Below are 15,815 nucleotides of genomic sequence, written 5' to 3' on the forward strand. Positions count from 1 at the left end.
GGAGCAGGGCCAGGAGATGCCAAGGAGCAGTGTTGGGGCGCTGGGGAGCAGGGCCAGGGGTGCTGAGGAGCAGTGTTGGGGCGCTGGGGAGCAGGGTCAGGGGTGCTGGGGAGCAGTGTTGGGGTGCTGGGGAGCAGGGCCAGGGGTGCTGGGGAGCAGTGTTGGGGTGCTGGGGAGCAGGGCCAGGGGTGCTGAGGAGCAGTGTTGGGGTGCTGGGGAGCAGGGCCAGGGGTGCTGAGGAGCAGTGTTGGGGTGCTGGGGAGCAGGGCCAGGGGTGCTGAGGAGCAGTGTTGGGGTGCTGGGGAGCAGGGCCAGGAGGTGCCAAGGAGCAGTGTTGGGGTGCTGGGGAGCAGGGCCAGGGGTGCTGAGGAGCAGTGTTGGGGTGCTGGGGAGCAGGGCCAGGGGTGCTGAGGAGCAGTGTTGGGGTGCTGTGGAGCAGGGCCAGGAGATGCTGGGGAGCAGTGTTGGGGTGCTGGGGAGCAGTGTTGGGGTGCTGGGGAGCAGGGCCAGGAGATGCTGGGGAGCAGTGTTGGGGCGCTGGGGAGCAGGGCCAGGAGATGCTGGGGAGCAGTGTTGGGGCGCTGGGGAGCAGGGCCAGGAGGTGCCAAGGAGCAGTGTTGGGGCGCTGGGGAGCAGGGCCAGGGGTGCTGAGGAGCAGTGTTGGGGTGCTGGGGAGCAGGGCCAGGAGGTGCCAAGGAGCAGTGTTGGGGCGCTGGGGAGCAGGGCCAGGGGGGGCGCCGGTGTCCCGGGGAGCTCAGCGAGGAGCCCCGAGCTCGTTTCCGCTCAGTTAAAATGGCCACGCTCTGATAAGGGCTGTGGTTTCCTCCTCGAGCAGCGAGCTGCAGGCAGAGCTGCAGCCCGGCCCCACGCTCAGCCTGCCCCAGATGGATCCTGCTGGCCAGAGCCCCCCGGGGAGCCTCCCCGGGGAGGAGAGCCCCGAGGTAGGTGGATTGGAGCTCAGGGGATGATGGGGAGGTGTTTGAGGGGAGATGGCAGCAGGCAGGTCAGGGTGGCTGTGCCCAGGGGGTCTTGGGGACAACGCTGGGTGCTGAGGCTGTAAAAGGGGAATGGGGGAAAAGAGAAGGAAAAGGGACCAGGGCCTGGGTGTGACGGAGAGAGGGGGGCACCTACCCGGGTAAATGGGCACCCCAGGGTGAGTACAGGGTCAGCTGCAGCTCTGTGCACCCACTGAGGGTCCCTCTGAGCCCCTCTGGGCTGTGCTGCCACAGCTGCCCCCACGCCCTGCTCCAGGCCATCCCAAAATGACCAAGCTCCCTGTGGGTCCCCTGTCTGTGTGTCTGTCCCGGTGAGATGGGAGCCAGAGCTCTGCCCGGTGCTGCTGGGAGCACGAGGGCACAATGCCCCACGCTGGGCTCCTGGGATGGTCTGTCCTGGGACTGTCCCCCTCTCAGGGACTTGTCTCCCCTCCTGAGTGCCCCTGTCCCTGCTGCCTCCCCACTGCTGCAGCTGCTGGGCTGGGCTGATGCTGGGGGCTGGATCCAGACCTGGATTTAAGCAACACCACTGGATTTGAGCTGGGCTCTCAGCATGAGGATTAGCAGCAGTAAACACATCCTGGTGGCTCAGCTCAGCTTTAGCTTAGCCAGTCCCATGTGCACATGTGGGATCTGCACACCACAGAGCAGATCCTGCAGCCACCGTGTCTGGGCAGAATGGAACAGCAGGGAGCTGCCCCAAAACCAGCAGGGATTCCTCCCCCTGCCCTCCTGGGCTACCCCACTGCTGGGCGAGGAGCAGATGCTTGTGTCTTGCTGATAACAAATAACAGCAGCAGAGAAATAAAGTCCTTTTTCTGTCCCCTCTATGCTTGTGACCTTGCGATGGGGCAGCACTGACTGTGGGGATGCTGAAAGGTTTGGGATGGGGCCATGCCCCCATGCCCTGGCACAGGCAGGACAGTGCCAGCAGCAGCAGAAGGTGCATGGAACCAGGCTGGGACCTCCTGAGTGCAACAGGACCCTTTCACAGGGGGCTGCTGAGCCACCAGAGCCCCCAGCAGCCACCACTGGGTACAAGGAGGGATGTGGAGGCAGGTGGGAGAGAAGCAGCTCAAGGGTTAAACTTGCTGGGGCTGGAAGGGTTGAATTCAGTCCAGATGGCTGGGGGATTATGCCAGCCCTAGATTTGCCATAAGCAAATGTTAATGTTCAAGCTCAGGGTTGGTTTATTTTTTTTCTGTTAGGGGCTCCTAAGGTCACTTTGGGGCCTGGGCTGACCCACAGGTAGGATTTGTCCATCCATCCATCCATCCATCCATCCATCCATCCATCCATCCATCCATCCATCCATCCATCCATCCCCACAGCCCTGCATGCGCAGGTGCTGGGACCATACTCTGCAAACCCCTCTCAGCCCAGAAAAGCCCAAATTCACTTTTAAGACTTCTGTTGCATTTTTTGGTGTCATCCCCTTGTACTCCCAGAGGTTCCAGTGCCAGGACCCGTGACAGATGGCACAGGGACACCAGTTCCCTTCCTCTGGCACTGTCACCACTCAGATTTCATTCCTGTTTGGACAGTCAGAGCTGTCCTGGGCATCCTTCACGTGGGGGATGAGCAGTGCTCCCTTGCAGCTGTCAGAGATTTGTAGCAGTGCACCAAATCCTGGTGGCTTTTGGCATCTCCTTGACCAGCCTGGAGCTCCTCACTGTGCTCTGGCCCCTGCCCTGTCCCTCAGCTGCTCTGCTCTCCAGCCTGGTGCTGCTGGAGTGAGTGGCTCTGGGGTGACAGATGGGTTGTTGGCTTTTAAAGCCTCCTGGGGGTCACCCCAAGCTGGTGCTGCCACCCTCACAGCCCCCTCCTCAATTAATGGGACTTGGGGGTGAAGCCCCCCGTGCTGCCCTGCTGGTGGGTGATGGGGGACATTGTCCCTCAGCCATGGGGTGTCACAGCATCCTTTGGGACATCCCATCCTCATGTGTTGTGGGTGATGCCACCCCAGCCTGGCTGCCCTGCCCTGTCCGGCCACGACTTCCTCCTCAAACCATGCCCTTGATGGGAAACCTCTCTGCTCCTCTTCTCTCCCCAGATGGATCTGTCCCACCGCTTCTCCAAGGAGGAGGTAAGAGTGTGGCCCCACTGTGGTGTCCCTTGGTGGCACTGGAGGGGGTGGCAGTGCTGCAGGGGCTTGGGGACGTGGCTCAGCTCCCCAGGGACAGCAGGTGGATGCAGGGGGCGGCAGGGCCTGGCACAGAGCTTGAGGAGGAAATCCTGCTGCTCCTGGGGGATGCATGGAAATCCTGCTGCTCCTGGGGGATCCCTGCTGGCTGTCCCCATGTGAGGTGTCAGCACTGTCCCCACAGCTGGCCCTGCTCTATGAGGAGGTTCTCTACACCATCCGGCACCGCCTGGGCAAGCCCGAGCAGCAGCACATCGGGGACTCCCAGGAGCTCTACTCCTACGTGCAGAAGGTGCATCCCCTTCCTGACAGGGTCCCCAAAACCTGTCCCCTGACTTGTCCATCCTCCCAGCTACAGGGCATGGTAGGGGTCTGTTATGCCCCAAGCTCACATAGTGAGTGTTTAAAGAGACTTTGATTTACTCTGGTGGTTCACAGGAGACCACAACATTCTCAGGAGGCTGAATAACAAACTTTCACTTGCAAACTTGAGAATATTAATGTTGAATAACGTTGGGCTTTCCATGTGCCAGGGGCTTGGGCTGGAGCCTCCAGGGGCCAGGATGTGGAGTGCCCCATCCCAGCTTGCAGAACTTGCCCTGACCCCCACCACACACAATTTCTCTCTGGTTGTTTGGAGCCAGTAATCATGAGGGTCACTCAGAAGAAGCTTTTAACAAGCACCATGAAAGACGTAGCAGCAGCATCCAGCTGGAGGGCTGGGAGCATCCTGTGGCTGGGAAATATTAGCCCTGGGGAGAAGTGTTTATCTTAGGCTGGGGATGGTGGGAAGAAGGCTCTCCCTCAAGAGCTTTCAGCTGGTCCCCAGCCTTTCTGCTGGACTCAGCCACTCTCCTCTCCCCTTGGGCTGCTGCTGGCTCCCAGGGAGCAGAGGGAAGCCCCTGGCTGCTCTCCAGCCCCTGTTAGCAGAGCAGAATCCATCACCAGCCCCAATATCCACACAGGCTTTTGGCATGGACGCAGAGGAGCACGGTGTCATCATGCAGCAGGTCATGGAGTTGGAGGTACAGTGTCCCCAGTGTGCAGCGGGGGTGCTGCTGAGGGGCTGCAGTGCCTCTGAGACCCTGTGGTGGGGATTTGGGGTGCCCTGGGGTTGTCACTGCTTGGGTGGGAGCTGATGGCAAGGTCCTGCTCCAGCCCCATCCTTCCATGCAGGGTTGATCCTTCCTCTCAGGCTTGGTGACCCTGCACATTAATATCTGTTTATTCATTTTTCCAGAGCCCCATTTACTGCCTGAAAGCCACTGTGAAGGAAGCCAAGGGAATTTTGGGTAAAGATGTCAGTGGTAAGTGGAGGGGGGTTGTCCTGTGGGAAGAGGGGCAGCTGCTGCTCCCGAAGGGAATTCCCAGAGCTCTGCTTCTGCAGGGCTCAGTGACCCATACTGCCTGCTGGGCATCGAGGCCAGGAGCCAGGAGCCAGCCCACCCTGACCACAAGAGGAGGATGAAGGCTGTGGTCAAAGACCTCATCCCTGAAGACCAAATCCATCGCACCCAAGTCATAAACCAGACCCTCAGCCCAGTGTGGAACGAGACCTTCATCCTGTAATCCACCCCCACCCCTTGGCTCTGCTCTCTGGGGGGGTGCAGGGCATGGCCAGGGCTCTTGGCTGGGGATGGGGGTTCACTCTTGTGTTACTGGAATAACAGCATCCCCTGGTGCCTTGCAGGGAGTTTAAGGATGTGGAGACAGCCAGCTTCCACCTGGACATGTGGTGAGTGACAGCATCCCCGTGAGCCCAGGCCCCTGCCCGAGGGGGTGCTGCCTCCTGAAGCCAGCTGGGAACCCCTTGCCCATCACTCTCCCTGGAGCAGTGCTCAGTGCAGGATGTGACCTGTGCCAGCAGGGAAAGCCAGGCTGGCTGTGCCCAGGCAGGGCTTGTCCTAAGCCCTGCTTTAACTTATGGAGACCCACGTGCTGGCAGATTTGGGCTGGGTTTGGGGGTGGCCTCCACCCTGACATTTCCCTGCTCCTGTGCTTTCCCTCTCCACCGTCACTGCAATTCCCTGCTCTGCTTTTCCATCCCCTGCATTTCCCCTCTCCCCGCCGTGGGTTTTGCCTCCCGCCCTCGCAGGGACTCGGACGTGGTGGAGTCGATGCGGCACAAGCTAGGGGAGCTGACGGACCTGCACGGCCTCAAAAGGTTGGTGCTGGTGTGGCCCCAAGGCTGCTGAGGAAGAGGGGTGGAAAATGCTTATTTGCCTGCTGGGTTTAAAAATCGCCCTTGGAAAGAGGGAGGGAGGAGGGCGGCAGGTCTGTGTCACACGGCCGGGGCACGGCTGCAGGCACCTTCCCACCCCCTCGGCTGTTTGTGCCTTTCAGGATCTTTAAAGATGCTCGCAAAGACAAAGGGCAGGACGATTTCCTGGGGAACGTGGTCGTTCGCCTGAAGGTGAGCCCCGCGTGCCTCCCCTCCTCCGAGGGCTCCCCAGGACTTTCCCCGGTGAAACCTCCCGGGATCCGGGCAGGATCCAGGCAGGATCCGGGCAGGATCCGGGCGGGATCCCAGCCCTGTGCCACACCCAGGATCCTGTCTCAGAGCCACAGACTGATGGTCCCTCCCTGTGCCACAGTACTTCCAACAGTCACTGCACATCCTGTGGTTTTAATCCAATTCTGAATCTTCCTGTCCCATGAACGCAGTGGGATGAAGATCCCCTGGTCTCTGAACGAGATCCTTCTCCTGGGAAGGCTGCCCAGGGCTTCCCCCTTGTCCCTCTGTGCCTGCAGGACCTGCACTGCTGGAATGACCAGTGGTACCAGCTGGAGCCACGGACAGAGACCTATCCCGAGCGGGGACACTGTCACCTGCAGTTCCTACTGACGCACAAGAAGGTGGGATGGGATGTGGAAAGGTCCTTTCCATTGCCTTGGCAGGATGGGACAGCTGCCTGTCCCCTGAGGCTTGTCTGGGGGCCACAGGTGCCAGCACAGGGTCTGCAGGGTGCTGGACCCTGCCCTGAGCTCAATGCCAGCACTGGGACCCTGCTCCTGGTGCACCCACAGCCCTTGGCTCTCCAGCCCTGCCTTTTGGGCCCTCTGTCCCCAGGGTGGCAGCATCCCTGGTGATGGTTCTCTCTGCCTTGTCCCTTTGCAGAGAGCCACCACCAGCAGCCGGACACAGCCGAGCTACACCGTCCACCGCCACCTGCTGCAGCAGCTGGTGTCCCATGAGATCCTCCAGCACCAGGTACCGCCAGGGCTGCCACCAGCACCAGAAGCAGCCCTCCAGCAGCTGGGCTGGGGAGGCCTTCCTTTGCAGCCCACACCCCAACTCATTGTGTGGTGGGAATGATGCCTGGCACCTTTCTGGGGCTCCCACTCCTGCAAATACACCCCCCATGGTGCCTGTCCTCCTCCTCCTCATCCTGTCTTGCTCCAGGATGCATTCCTCCCCCTTTCCCTCGTGGCAGGCTGGCAGCACCTCCTGGGACGGGGAGCTGAGCAGCCACGCCAGCACCGTGCTGTACCTGCACGCCACACAGAAGGACCTCTCTGACTTCCACCAGGACATGGCGTGAGTACCCCACACCCAGAGCACCCCAGGATAGCACCTGGGGCCTTGCTGGGACCCTCTGACCACAGCTGGTCAGTCCCCTGAGCTCAGGTGTTGCTCCCTGGGTGCCCCCTGTGCCCCCGGCTGTGACTGTGGCTGGCTCCTGGGTGTTCCCCAGCCCCTGGGGGCTCAGCCCAGCCCTCTCTCCTCCCCAGGCAGTGGCTGGCCTACAGCAAACTCTACCAGAGCCTGGAGTTCAACAGCAGCTGCCTCCTCCACCAGATCACCAGCATCGAGTACCGCTGGGTGCAGGAGCGCCTGAGGCCAGAGCAGGTGAGGGCAGAGATCAGGGAGATCAGGCACCCAGCCCTGAGCCTCTCCTCCCAGGAACCCCTAAAAGTGCCCCAGGCACCCAGCCCTGAGCCTCTCCTCCCAGAGGCCCTGGGGCTGTTTCAGTCCCCGTGTTTCATGAGGGGCAGGAGACTGGGGGTCAGGGGTGCCAGGGTGTCTGGAGGGCATTTCCCAGTGGTTTGTTCCCCCTCTCTGTGGAGAGCCCCTTACCCTTTGCACTGACATCCCCCTCCCCCATCCCTGCCATCAGGTCAATCACAACTCCCTGCAAAACTTAAATATGACCCAATTTCTGCTGCTCCCAGCCTGTTTTCCCAGAGCATCCCTGCACCCTGCTGAGACACTGAATTTTCCATGCATAGCAATGAGGTTTAAGCACAAAGCTCAGTTCAGTCCCTCCAGGGAGAAGCTACCAGAGACATGAGGGTTTTTTTCCCATCCCTGGAGGAGGCTGGGAAGGAATGGGAGCAGCAGCTCCCTCCTCTGTGGTCCTGCCAGCATCTGCCTGTGACTGAGGAGGACGATGCATGTTTACTTTCTTGTCCCCAGAAGGCAGAGCTGGCCGAGTCCTTCCAGTCCCTGCTGACCTACGGGGTCTCCCTCATCCGTAGGTTCCGCATCATTTTCCCCCTCTCTGTCCCGAGGTCCACGGAGAGGCTCCAGTCCCTGCTCCGGTGAGTGGGTCACTGCTGCCAGCTGCACGTGGGGTCCTGTGGCTCAGGACAAACCCCTGAGCTTGGCAAAACTCAGTGTGAGCCTTTTCTCCCCTGTCTAGGCTGCTGTGACACTTGTCCTGTGCCATCCCTCATCCCTCATCCCTGGGCTCCCTGTGGGGATGTTGCTGGGAGGGGAAGGCTCTTTGAGAAGAGTCTCTGAGGGGAGAGGTGCTCGTTTCTCATGGCAGGGGCTGGGTTTCACTCCAGGTTCTCACTTTGCAGGGTCCTTGTCCAGATGTGCAAAACCAAAGCTTTCCGTGAGCTGTGCACACCCAGCCCTGACCTGCCCCAGATGGTCTCCACAGCTCTGAAGGTACTGGGGGTCTCAGCCCCTGCCCCCAACCCCTGCAGGGTGGGACCCTGTGGGTCTCCCTTTCCTTCCACCCCCTGCCCAATGCCCACACCTCAGCAAATCCACATGGATCACCATGGCATGGGAAATACCTGCTCCTTCAACCTGGTGGCCCCAGCCCGTGGTTCCCACCACAGGTCCTCCCCTCACCCAGGGGACAGGGAGAGTGAAGGGGGTGACAGAGCTGGCTTTGCTCCTCCTGCTTCCCTGCCATCCCACCAGGACTCCTCTCTTGCAGTCAGGCACCACGGAGTGGTTCCACATGCAGAAGCAGCACCTCAAGCCCATGGTGAAGGTCAGCTCCCATCTCTGTCTCTCCGACGTGATAAAGTCACCTCAGAATGTCTGAGCATTCAAAACAAGCTGTTCTTCCCTTTGCAGAGCATAGAGGAGAATAGCAAAGCCTTGTCCAAGCTCCTTCTGGAGGTGATAGAAGATCTCAAACAGTGCCAAAAGATCTGGAATAAATTGTTCAGCACGTAGGTTTCAGTGCTTGATCTCACCCCCATCCACCTTCCCTGGGATCAAGAGTGGCAGGGCACTTTGGTGCCTCATTCCTTGGCCCTTGGGCTCCACAGGTGGGGTCTTTGGTCCCACCTCTGCCCCTTAGGGCTGTGCTGGCCTCACCCAGGGCATGTCCTGGGAGGGTTTGCTGGCCTGGCCTTGCTGGGCTGGGGCGGGCAGGCTCCTGAATCCACATTTCTCTCTTGCAGCAACCTGAAGTTGAATATCTTCTCCATTGCCTACCTGGAGCTGGAGAGCCTGGTGAGCAAGCCCGGGCTGCTCTGCCCTCGGGGGACTAAGGTCTAAAGCCAGGCTGAGGTTTTTAGTCACCCTTTAGGTGGCAGCTGCTTGTTGCAAGCTTGGAAGGGGAGCAAGAGAAACTCTCCCTCTGTGCCCATAGAGTGGCTATGGGGACTGTTTGACCCAACAAATCTCCTGAAATACCACCCAAAAGGAAGAGGAATCCCCTGAGCTGACCCTCCCTCCAGAAGGAGCCTTCCTGGCCGGGCCTCACACTGTCCCCCCTGGCCTTGCTTCCATCCAGGTGGCAGAGCATGTCCAGGAGCAGCTGCACAAGGTTGACAGCAGCATGTCCAGACCCACGGCCGAGAGCCTCTTTGATCTCTACAGGAAACTGCAGGAGCTCTATCAGATGAAGGACTCCCTCCCTAGCAGGTATCCAGCCCTGAGAGGGGAAAGATGCCAGAGGGAGGGATCCAGCAGCATCTGAGACAATCTGTGGATCCTTCATCACTAATTGCACAGCAGGCAGAGCAGGCTATTGGTGTGTGGTGTCAATGGGAGCATCACCAGAGGGTTTGGGGCTGATCCCTGGCTGGGGTTGGTGTGAGAGCAGGAGGGGTGATGGTCCCATGCTGCTGCTGTGTGGTTGGAGAACTGATGCCTTCCTCCACAGTGATGGACCTCTGGCTCTGAGCAACTTCCACCAGTGGTTTGAGGAAGCATTGCCCTTGTGGCTGCAGAAGGCCTACACCACCACACTGGAGAGGGCCCAGAGAGCCATCCAGATGGACCAGGTAACGTGGGGAGGAGAAATCTCCCTCTTCCCTTTGGGACACTGCAGCTGCCCTCCATGCCCTGCTGCTGGGCCTGGCTCACAGCACTGACACCACCACAGGTGCCTCTGGCAGCCCAGGAGCAGCCTGGTTCCTCTGCCAAATGCATAACAAAGCATGTGGTCCCCTGGGCCAGCTGATCCCACCCACTCTGGCCCCACACAATGTCCCTGTGTCCCTTCCCTTGCTGCTTCCTGGCAGCCCTTGTGATCTGAGGACCCTGCATTTGGGCCATGCTGTGAGAATCCCCTTTGGTTCCAGCCTCTCTGAAGAGGGGAGGGAAGGCAGCCATGGCTGCTCTTAGTGGGGTCCAGCAGCACTGGGGGGATGTATGGAGGGAAGCAGGGAGCTCGTGCTGCTCCATCCATCCTCATCTCCTCTACTCTCCAAAGTGGTTGTGTGATGACATTGGGATGTAAGGAACTGATGATGGGCCAGAGAGCCCCGAAGTGAAGGAGCAGCTCTTCTCTCTGGGATGGCATCTCCCTGTTTAAGCTGTGTTTGTCTTCTCTGCCCCTCAGCTGAAGCCTTATGGGTACCACAAGCACAGCACATCCACTGTTGACCTGTCCACCTGCTACGCCCAGATCATGACAACCTGGCAGCAGCTCAAGTGGCCGGACCCTGAGAAAGCCTTCATGATCATGGTCAATCTCCTGGAGGTTTGTACAGCTGGGCACCAGCACCTGGAGTTTCCTCCTCCTGCACTTGAAGGAGCCAGTACCCCCTGTGATGGTGTTCCCTGAGCCCACAGTGGTCCTCTTGTTGCCTGGCTCAGTCCTGCTGCTTTCCTCTCTGTCCTGCAGGACATGTGCAAGATCTCCCTGATGTACTGCAAGCTCATCAAGGAGAGGGCTGAGGCTCTGTCCCTGAGTGAGCAGAACGAGGGTGAGGCAGCCAACAAGGTTGGTATTGGAACCTGTCCTGGTTGCTCCAGGAAGGGAAGGATTTGGCCCTGGTGTCTGGACAAAGAGTGAGCTGAGCTGCTGAGAACCCAGCTGACATCCTCAGTTTGGGTTCCACAGGGACCAGTTGGCCATCAAAAGCCATGATCCTGGAAAATCAGGAGGGAAATTATGTGAGCAGGGGGAGCAGGATGGGGATGGGGACACAGGTGAGGATGAAAATGAGATTGGAGATGGGGATGTGGGAAGGGAATGGGAATAATGATGGAGATTGCCTTGGGGATGGGGATGTGGGATGGGAATGGGAATAATGATGGAGATTGCCTTGGGGATGGGGATGTGGGATGCTCCAGGGGGTGTGGACCCTGAAGCAGACCCACCTCCCCCAGCTCTGCATCGTGGTGAACAACATCGAGCAGCTGCGGCTGCTGATGCTGAAGCTGCCCTCCCAGCTGGCCTGGGCCCAGCTGGAGCAGCGCACGAGGGGCATCATCGAGCCCCAGCAGATCCAGAACGCTCTGCACAACCAGCTCGACAGCACCGTGGCCTGCCTGGACCATGAGGTCCGGGACGTGGTGCAAGCCCTGGCTACCAAGGTGACCACCTGCCACTGATGCCCCCTTGGCCCTCACCTGGCCCAGAGCAGTTTCACCCAAGGTGTCCTGAAACCCATAATGCTCCTGGGATGGAGACAAGGTGGAGCTGGGCATGGGGAGACTGGTGCAGAGGACAAAGTCTCCAAGTCTCTTCCTGCATTTCTCCCTGGCAGCTGGAAAAGGGCATTGCCAGACACATCCAGGAGCTCTCATCTTCCAGTGACACCCAGAAGCCTGAGGATGTAGGTATCTGGTCCAGCCCCTCCTGGACCATCATTTTGGGCAGCCATGGATAGCCTTTGCTTGCTTGGCGGGTGCCTCTGTCACTGTCTGTCACTGCTCCCTGTGCCTGGGGCACAGGACACACCAGTGATGGGGCCCAGAGCTCCACAGGCTTTGCTTGATGCCCATGTCAGCAGCAGGACCACACCAGGCACAGCCTGCCTGTGTGGGAAGGAGCCCCTCTGGGATCCTCCCTGGCCTGCTGTGCCCTGCTGAATGCCCCCCTGCCCTCCCCAATGCCCTCTCCTCTCACTGCAGTCCATCATCCCGCTCATGAAGTTCCTGGAGTCGGAGCTGCAGTACCTCAATGAGCATCTGGTCCAGGAGAACTTCAAAAGGTGACCAGGGCACTTGGGATGCGCTGTGGCAGAGGCCACCAGAGTCACCATCCCTTGGGCAGGAGCATCCCCTCAGCTCCATGGGGCTTGGGGCCATCCCACTTCAGGGCTGGCAGGATGAGGCACTTCCTTCTGGGGCTTTGCAGAGCCCTTCAGCTGAAGGCCATCCCTCCAGCCCAGCCCCTGGATCCTGCTCACAGCCTCCCTCTCCCCTGCAGCCTCCTCACTCTCCTGTGGCACCACACCCTGTCTGTGCTCTCAGCAGCTCGGGGGCCGCAGGTGCCCTCGGTCCAGCACTGCCAGAGGCTGTTCTGTGCCCTGAAGGTACCAAGGGGAAGCAGGGGGTCCCTGCCAAGGACAGGGGTTTGGTTGGTGGCTGACAGCATCCTTGTCCCCAGAGCCTGGAGCGGTGCTTCCACGCCGAGGGCTGCGGGCTGCCGCTGGAGACCCTCCACAGTGAAGCCTTCAGGGTATGGAGATGGGGATGGGGGTCCTGTGGGTTCCTGTGGGAGGAAGGGATGCCAGGGAGGATGTCCCCGGGCTGTGGACCTGTCCATGTGCTTGACCATCACCTCTGCCCCTCCCCACAGACGCTGGAGGCTCACCTGGCTCTCTGCTCCACCACCAGCCGCAAACTCATCCAGAAATACTTCAGCAACAGGATCCAGCAGCAGGTAGGATTCTGGATACTGCTCCCAGCCCCTTCCCACATCCCACCCTTGCTCACAGGCCCTGCTTGTGGAAATGTGGAATTTCCCAGTCCTGGGCTGTTGGGGCAGGTTTTGCCGCAGCATTGAGCAGGAGGGGGCTCAATGCATCCCAGAGGATTCCCCAAAATTCCTGCTGAGCCTCTGCCCAACCCTGTGCATCCCCTCCATGATGGGGATGAAGGACAGTGTCCTTATCCTTGTGCCCCACTGCCCAGCTGGACACAAGCTCAGAGAAGTACGGGGCCGTGACCATCAAAGCTCTGTACCGGCCTTCAGAGCAGAAACTCCACGTGGAAGTGCTCAACGCCACCAACCTCATCCCGCTGGACTCCAACGGTGAGTGTGGGTGGGCAGGGCAGCCCCAGGTCCCCTGCCCTTGGTCCCTACTATGCCCCAGTCAGGAGAGATGCTGGTAGTGCTTGGATTCTGTCTTGATTTGCTTTTTTATCCAAAGAGGTGGATTTGCGGGAAAAGGAGGGTTATAGCACTGGTTCTGGGTGGTTCAGTGGGATGTGGCAGGCAGGCCCAAGCAGGACACAGTGCCCACGTCCCACTGCTTGTGGCACAAGCCAGCAGCCAGGGCAGACGGCTTGTCTTCATTATGCAAAGCAGTCGCAGATAAAAAAGTACTCCGGGTGAGCAGCGACCTTCTCCGGGTCCGGCTGTCGTTCGGGGAGCTCTCCAGGAGAGGTCACTGCTCCTGCAGCCAGCCCAGCCCGTCGCTGCGCGGGCAGGCTTGGGGATGCTCCCGCACCCTCCAGGAGCCCGGGCTGGGCTGGGGGTTGCGGTGAGGCTGCCCTGAGCCCCCTGCAGCCTCCACAGCGTGTCCAAGCCCCCTGGTTGGGTTCATGCCGGGGCAGAGGGGCCAGGGGAGGGGGCTGATATCTGCACCCCACCAGGCTCCAGCGACCCCTTCGTGCAGCTCACCCTGGAGCCCCGGCACGAGTTCCCCGAGGTGGTGGCTCGGACCACCCAGTGCAAGAGGAACGAGCTGCACCCCCTCTTCGACGAGGCCTTCGACTTGTACGTAGGGGCTGCCACCCACCGGGCCCCGTCCCCACATCCCCTCAGGCTGGGGAGCGTCTGCCATGGGGCTGCCGTGTGCAGGGGGGGCGTCCCCCTCACACCGGGGAGGGTGCGGGGCTGTGCTGAGGCCCTGAGGGGTTTGGGCCAGTGCGGGGCTGTGCTGGGGCCCTGAGGGGTTTGAGTCAGTGCGGGGCTGTGCTGGGGCCCTGAGGGGTTTGGGCCAGTGCGGGGCTGTGCTGAGGCCCTTAGGGGTTTGGGTCACTGCGGGGCTGTGCTGGGGCCCTGAGGGGTTTGGGTCACTGCGGGGCTGTGCTGGGGCCCTGAGGGGTTTGGGTCACTGCGGGGCTGTGGCTGCCCGTGGAGCACAGCAGGGCCCGAGGGATGGGATGATCCCCTGCCTCCCGTGGCCCTGCAGCTTGATCCCCTCCGAGAAGTGCCGGCAGGAGGGGGCCTGTCTGCTGCTGACCGTGTTTGACTACGATGTGCTGGGCTCCAACGACCTGGAGGGTGAAGCCTTCTTCCCCCTGTGCCGCCTGCCCGGCCTTGACACCGAGGAGGACGAGGCTGACATGGGACGAGTGCCCCAGACCCGGCTGCCCCTCATGCACCCCAAGCCCTCGGGTACGTGGTGCCACAGCCCCTGCAGAGCGGGGAGGGGGCTGTGGGGAGCATCTCCCACCATCACTGCCCTCTCCTTTCTCCTCTGGCAGATGAGATCCTGCAGCTGCTGGAGTCCAGGAAAAGGGACAAAGAAGCTCAGGCCTTCGTTAAGCTCCGCAAGCAACGAGCCAAGCAGTCCAAGGAGACAGAGTGAGGGAGGGGCAGGAAGATGGCCCTGAAAGGGGAACTTTGGTGGTGTTGGAGCCAGAAGCATCTGCAAGGAGTGTGGGGGCAGAGGGGTCCCTGTGCCTGCCCAGCGCAGCTCCCAGCACCCAGCTCACCCCAACCTTCGGGCAGCAGCGCTCCATGAGCCAGGGATGGTGGGCAGCTGCATTGGAGATTGGAGGGGATTTCTTTGCCTGCCTGCCTGGACTAGTAACACTACACGAGGGATGTGGAAGTGTGGCTGTCCCTATCCGTCCCTCTGGAGTTTGTCACTGCCAGTGCTGCATCTCCTGGCCGTGTCCCCAACCCTCCTGTCAGCAGCACGACTGATTCAGGCTGGGGACAGCCATGGCCAAACCTGCCTTGATTTTTGGTTTTTCTTTAAATTTTTAAATTTTTTTCCCCCTCATTTTCTTGTGGATAAGCCTCTTATTTTAAATGAAAAGCCACAAAGCTGGTGCGTGGGCTGTGTGCTTTGAGGCAGTGGCCCTGTGCTGGCAGCAGCAGCACAGTGGGGTGGGACAAGGGCATTTGAGGTCTGGTGGGAGCTGCTGAATTTCTCCTTTTTTAAAATGTGTATGGCTCTTGTGTCTCTTTGGGTTTTTTTTTTTAATTTTACCACCAATTTCACTGACCTCCTGGAAGCCTGGGATCTTGCTGGCAATAAAGAGCATCACAGCTCTGGCAGCCAAACCAGGAGGCATTTTGGGCAGCTGACAGCCCAGGCATGGGGTGCAGGTCCCTGGCATCACTCCCAGCCTGTGCCAGGGATCTGGGTCCCTCTGGAAGTGGTGGGAAACTCTGCAGGGTGCATCCATGTGGGGTGCCCCAGTATTACAGTAAAAATGCCAGACAAGGCAGGTGGTTTTAACAATTTGTTGGGTATTTTGGAGCTTGTTTTCTCTGCAATTATTACTAATTATACACCTGGAGCTCCCTCTACCCCCACCCTGCACGGGGGTGGCCATGTTTGAGCCGCAGCAGGTCCCTGGGAGCTGCCAGGGACAGGGAATTAAAAGCATCCCCCTCCCGGGTGCCTGAGCACCAGCTGCTCCCTGGTGGGCAGAGCAGCCTCTGGGTCAGCTCAGGTCAAATCCTGGATGTGGGGGTGGGAAAAGAAAAAAGCTCCTTTGGTATCTGTGTGACAGAGCCCACAGCAGGAGGGATTAAGGCACTGCGGGCTCTCAAGGAAGCCATTTGCTGGCTTAGGTTTTAGTGCAGAGAAATAATATTCCAGAGCTGGGTCTGGGATTGTGGGGATGCTGTCTTGGGGTGTCATTCAGCTGGGTCCAGCACCCTGTGCCTGCACCCTGCAGCTCATCTGGGGCTGGCACCTGCTGGTAGCCACCTCATGCTTTATTGTGAGGTTTACTCCATGAGGCTGGAGGTTTGAATATGGTCTGGACTAATTTTTAGCTATTTTTAAAAAAATCACTGTGTCCCACCTTGCCCTGGGCAGCCACCAGCCAGGTGTGTCCC

At 59.9% G+C, this 15,815-nt stretch overlaps 1 protein-coding gene across 1 annotated transcript; it reads left to right on the top strand.

Annotated features, from left to right (window-relative positions):
- The first annotated feature begins 807 nt into the window (after positions 1-807).
- Positions 808-14,794, top strand: UNC13D (unc-13 homolog D). The gene is made up of 32 exons (XM_054645315.2): positions 808-941; positions 3,049-3,081; positions 3,323-3,430; positions 4,104-4,163; positions 4,379-4,445; positions 4,526-4,703; positions 4,829-4,873; positions 5,234-5,302; positions 5,482-5,551; positions 5,890-5,994; positions 6,257-6,349; positions 6,573-6,676; positions 6,871-6,988; positions 7,556-7,680; positions 7,945-8,035; positions 8,313-8,369; positions 8,456-8,553; positions 8,788-8,839; positions 9,123-9,253; positions 9,495-9,615; positions 10,176-10,316; positions 10,461-10,559; positions 10,949-11,155; positions 11,329-11,397; positions 11,696-11,775; positions 11,994-12,099; positions 12,174-12,245; positions 12,366-12,449; positions 12,701-12,821; positions 13,385-13,508; positions 13,927-14,132; positions 14,222-14,794. Exons 1-32 carry the CDS (start codon positions 885-887, stop codon positions 14,323-14,325), a joined length of 3,195 nt encoding a protein of 1,064 aa, XP_054501290.1. The 5' UTR covers positions 808-884; the 3' UTR covers positions 14,326-14,794.
- The last annotated feature ends 1,021 nt before the right edge of the window (positions 14,795-15,815 follow it).

The sequence above is a fragment of the Agelaius phoeniceus genome, chromosome 19, assembly GCF_051311805.1.
Source record: "Agelaius phoeniceus isolate bAgePho1 chromosome 19, bAgePho1.hap1, whole genome shotgun sequence".
NCBI lineage: Eukaryota > Metazoa > Chordata > Aves > Passeriformes > Icteridae > Agelaius > Agelaius phoeniceus.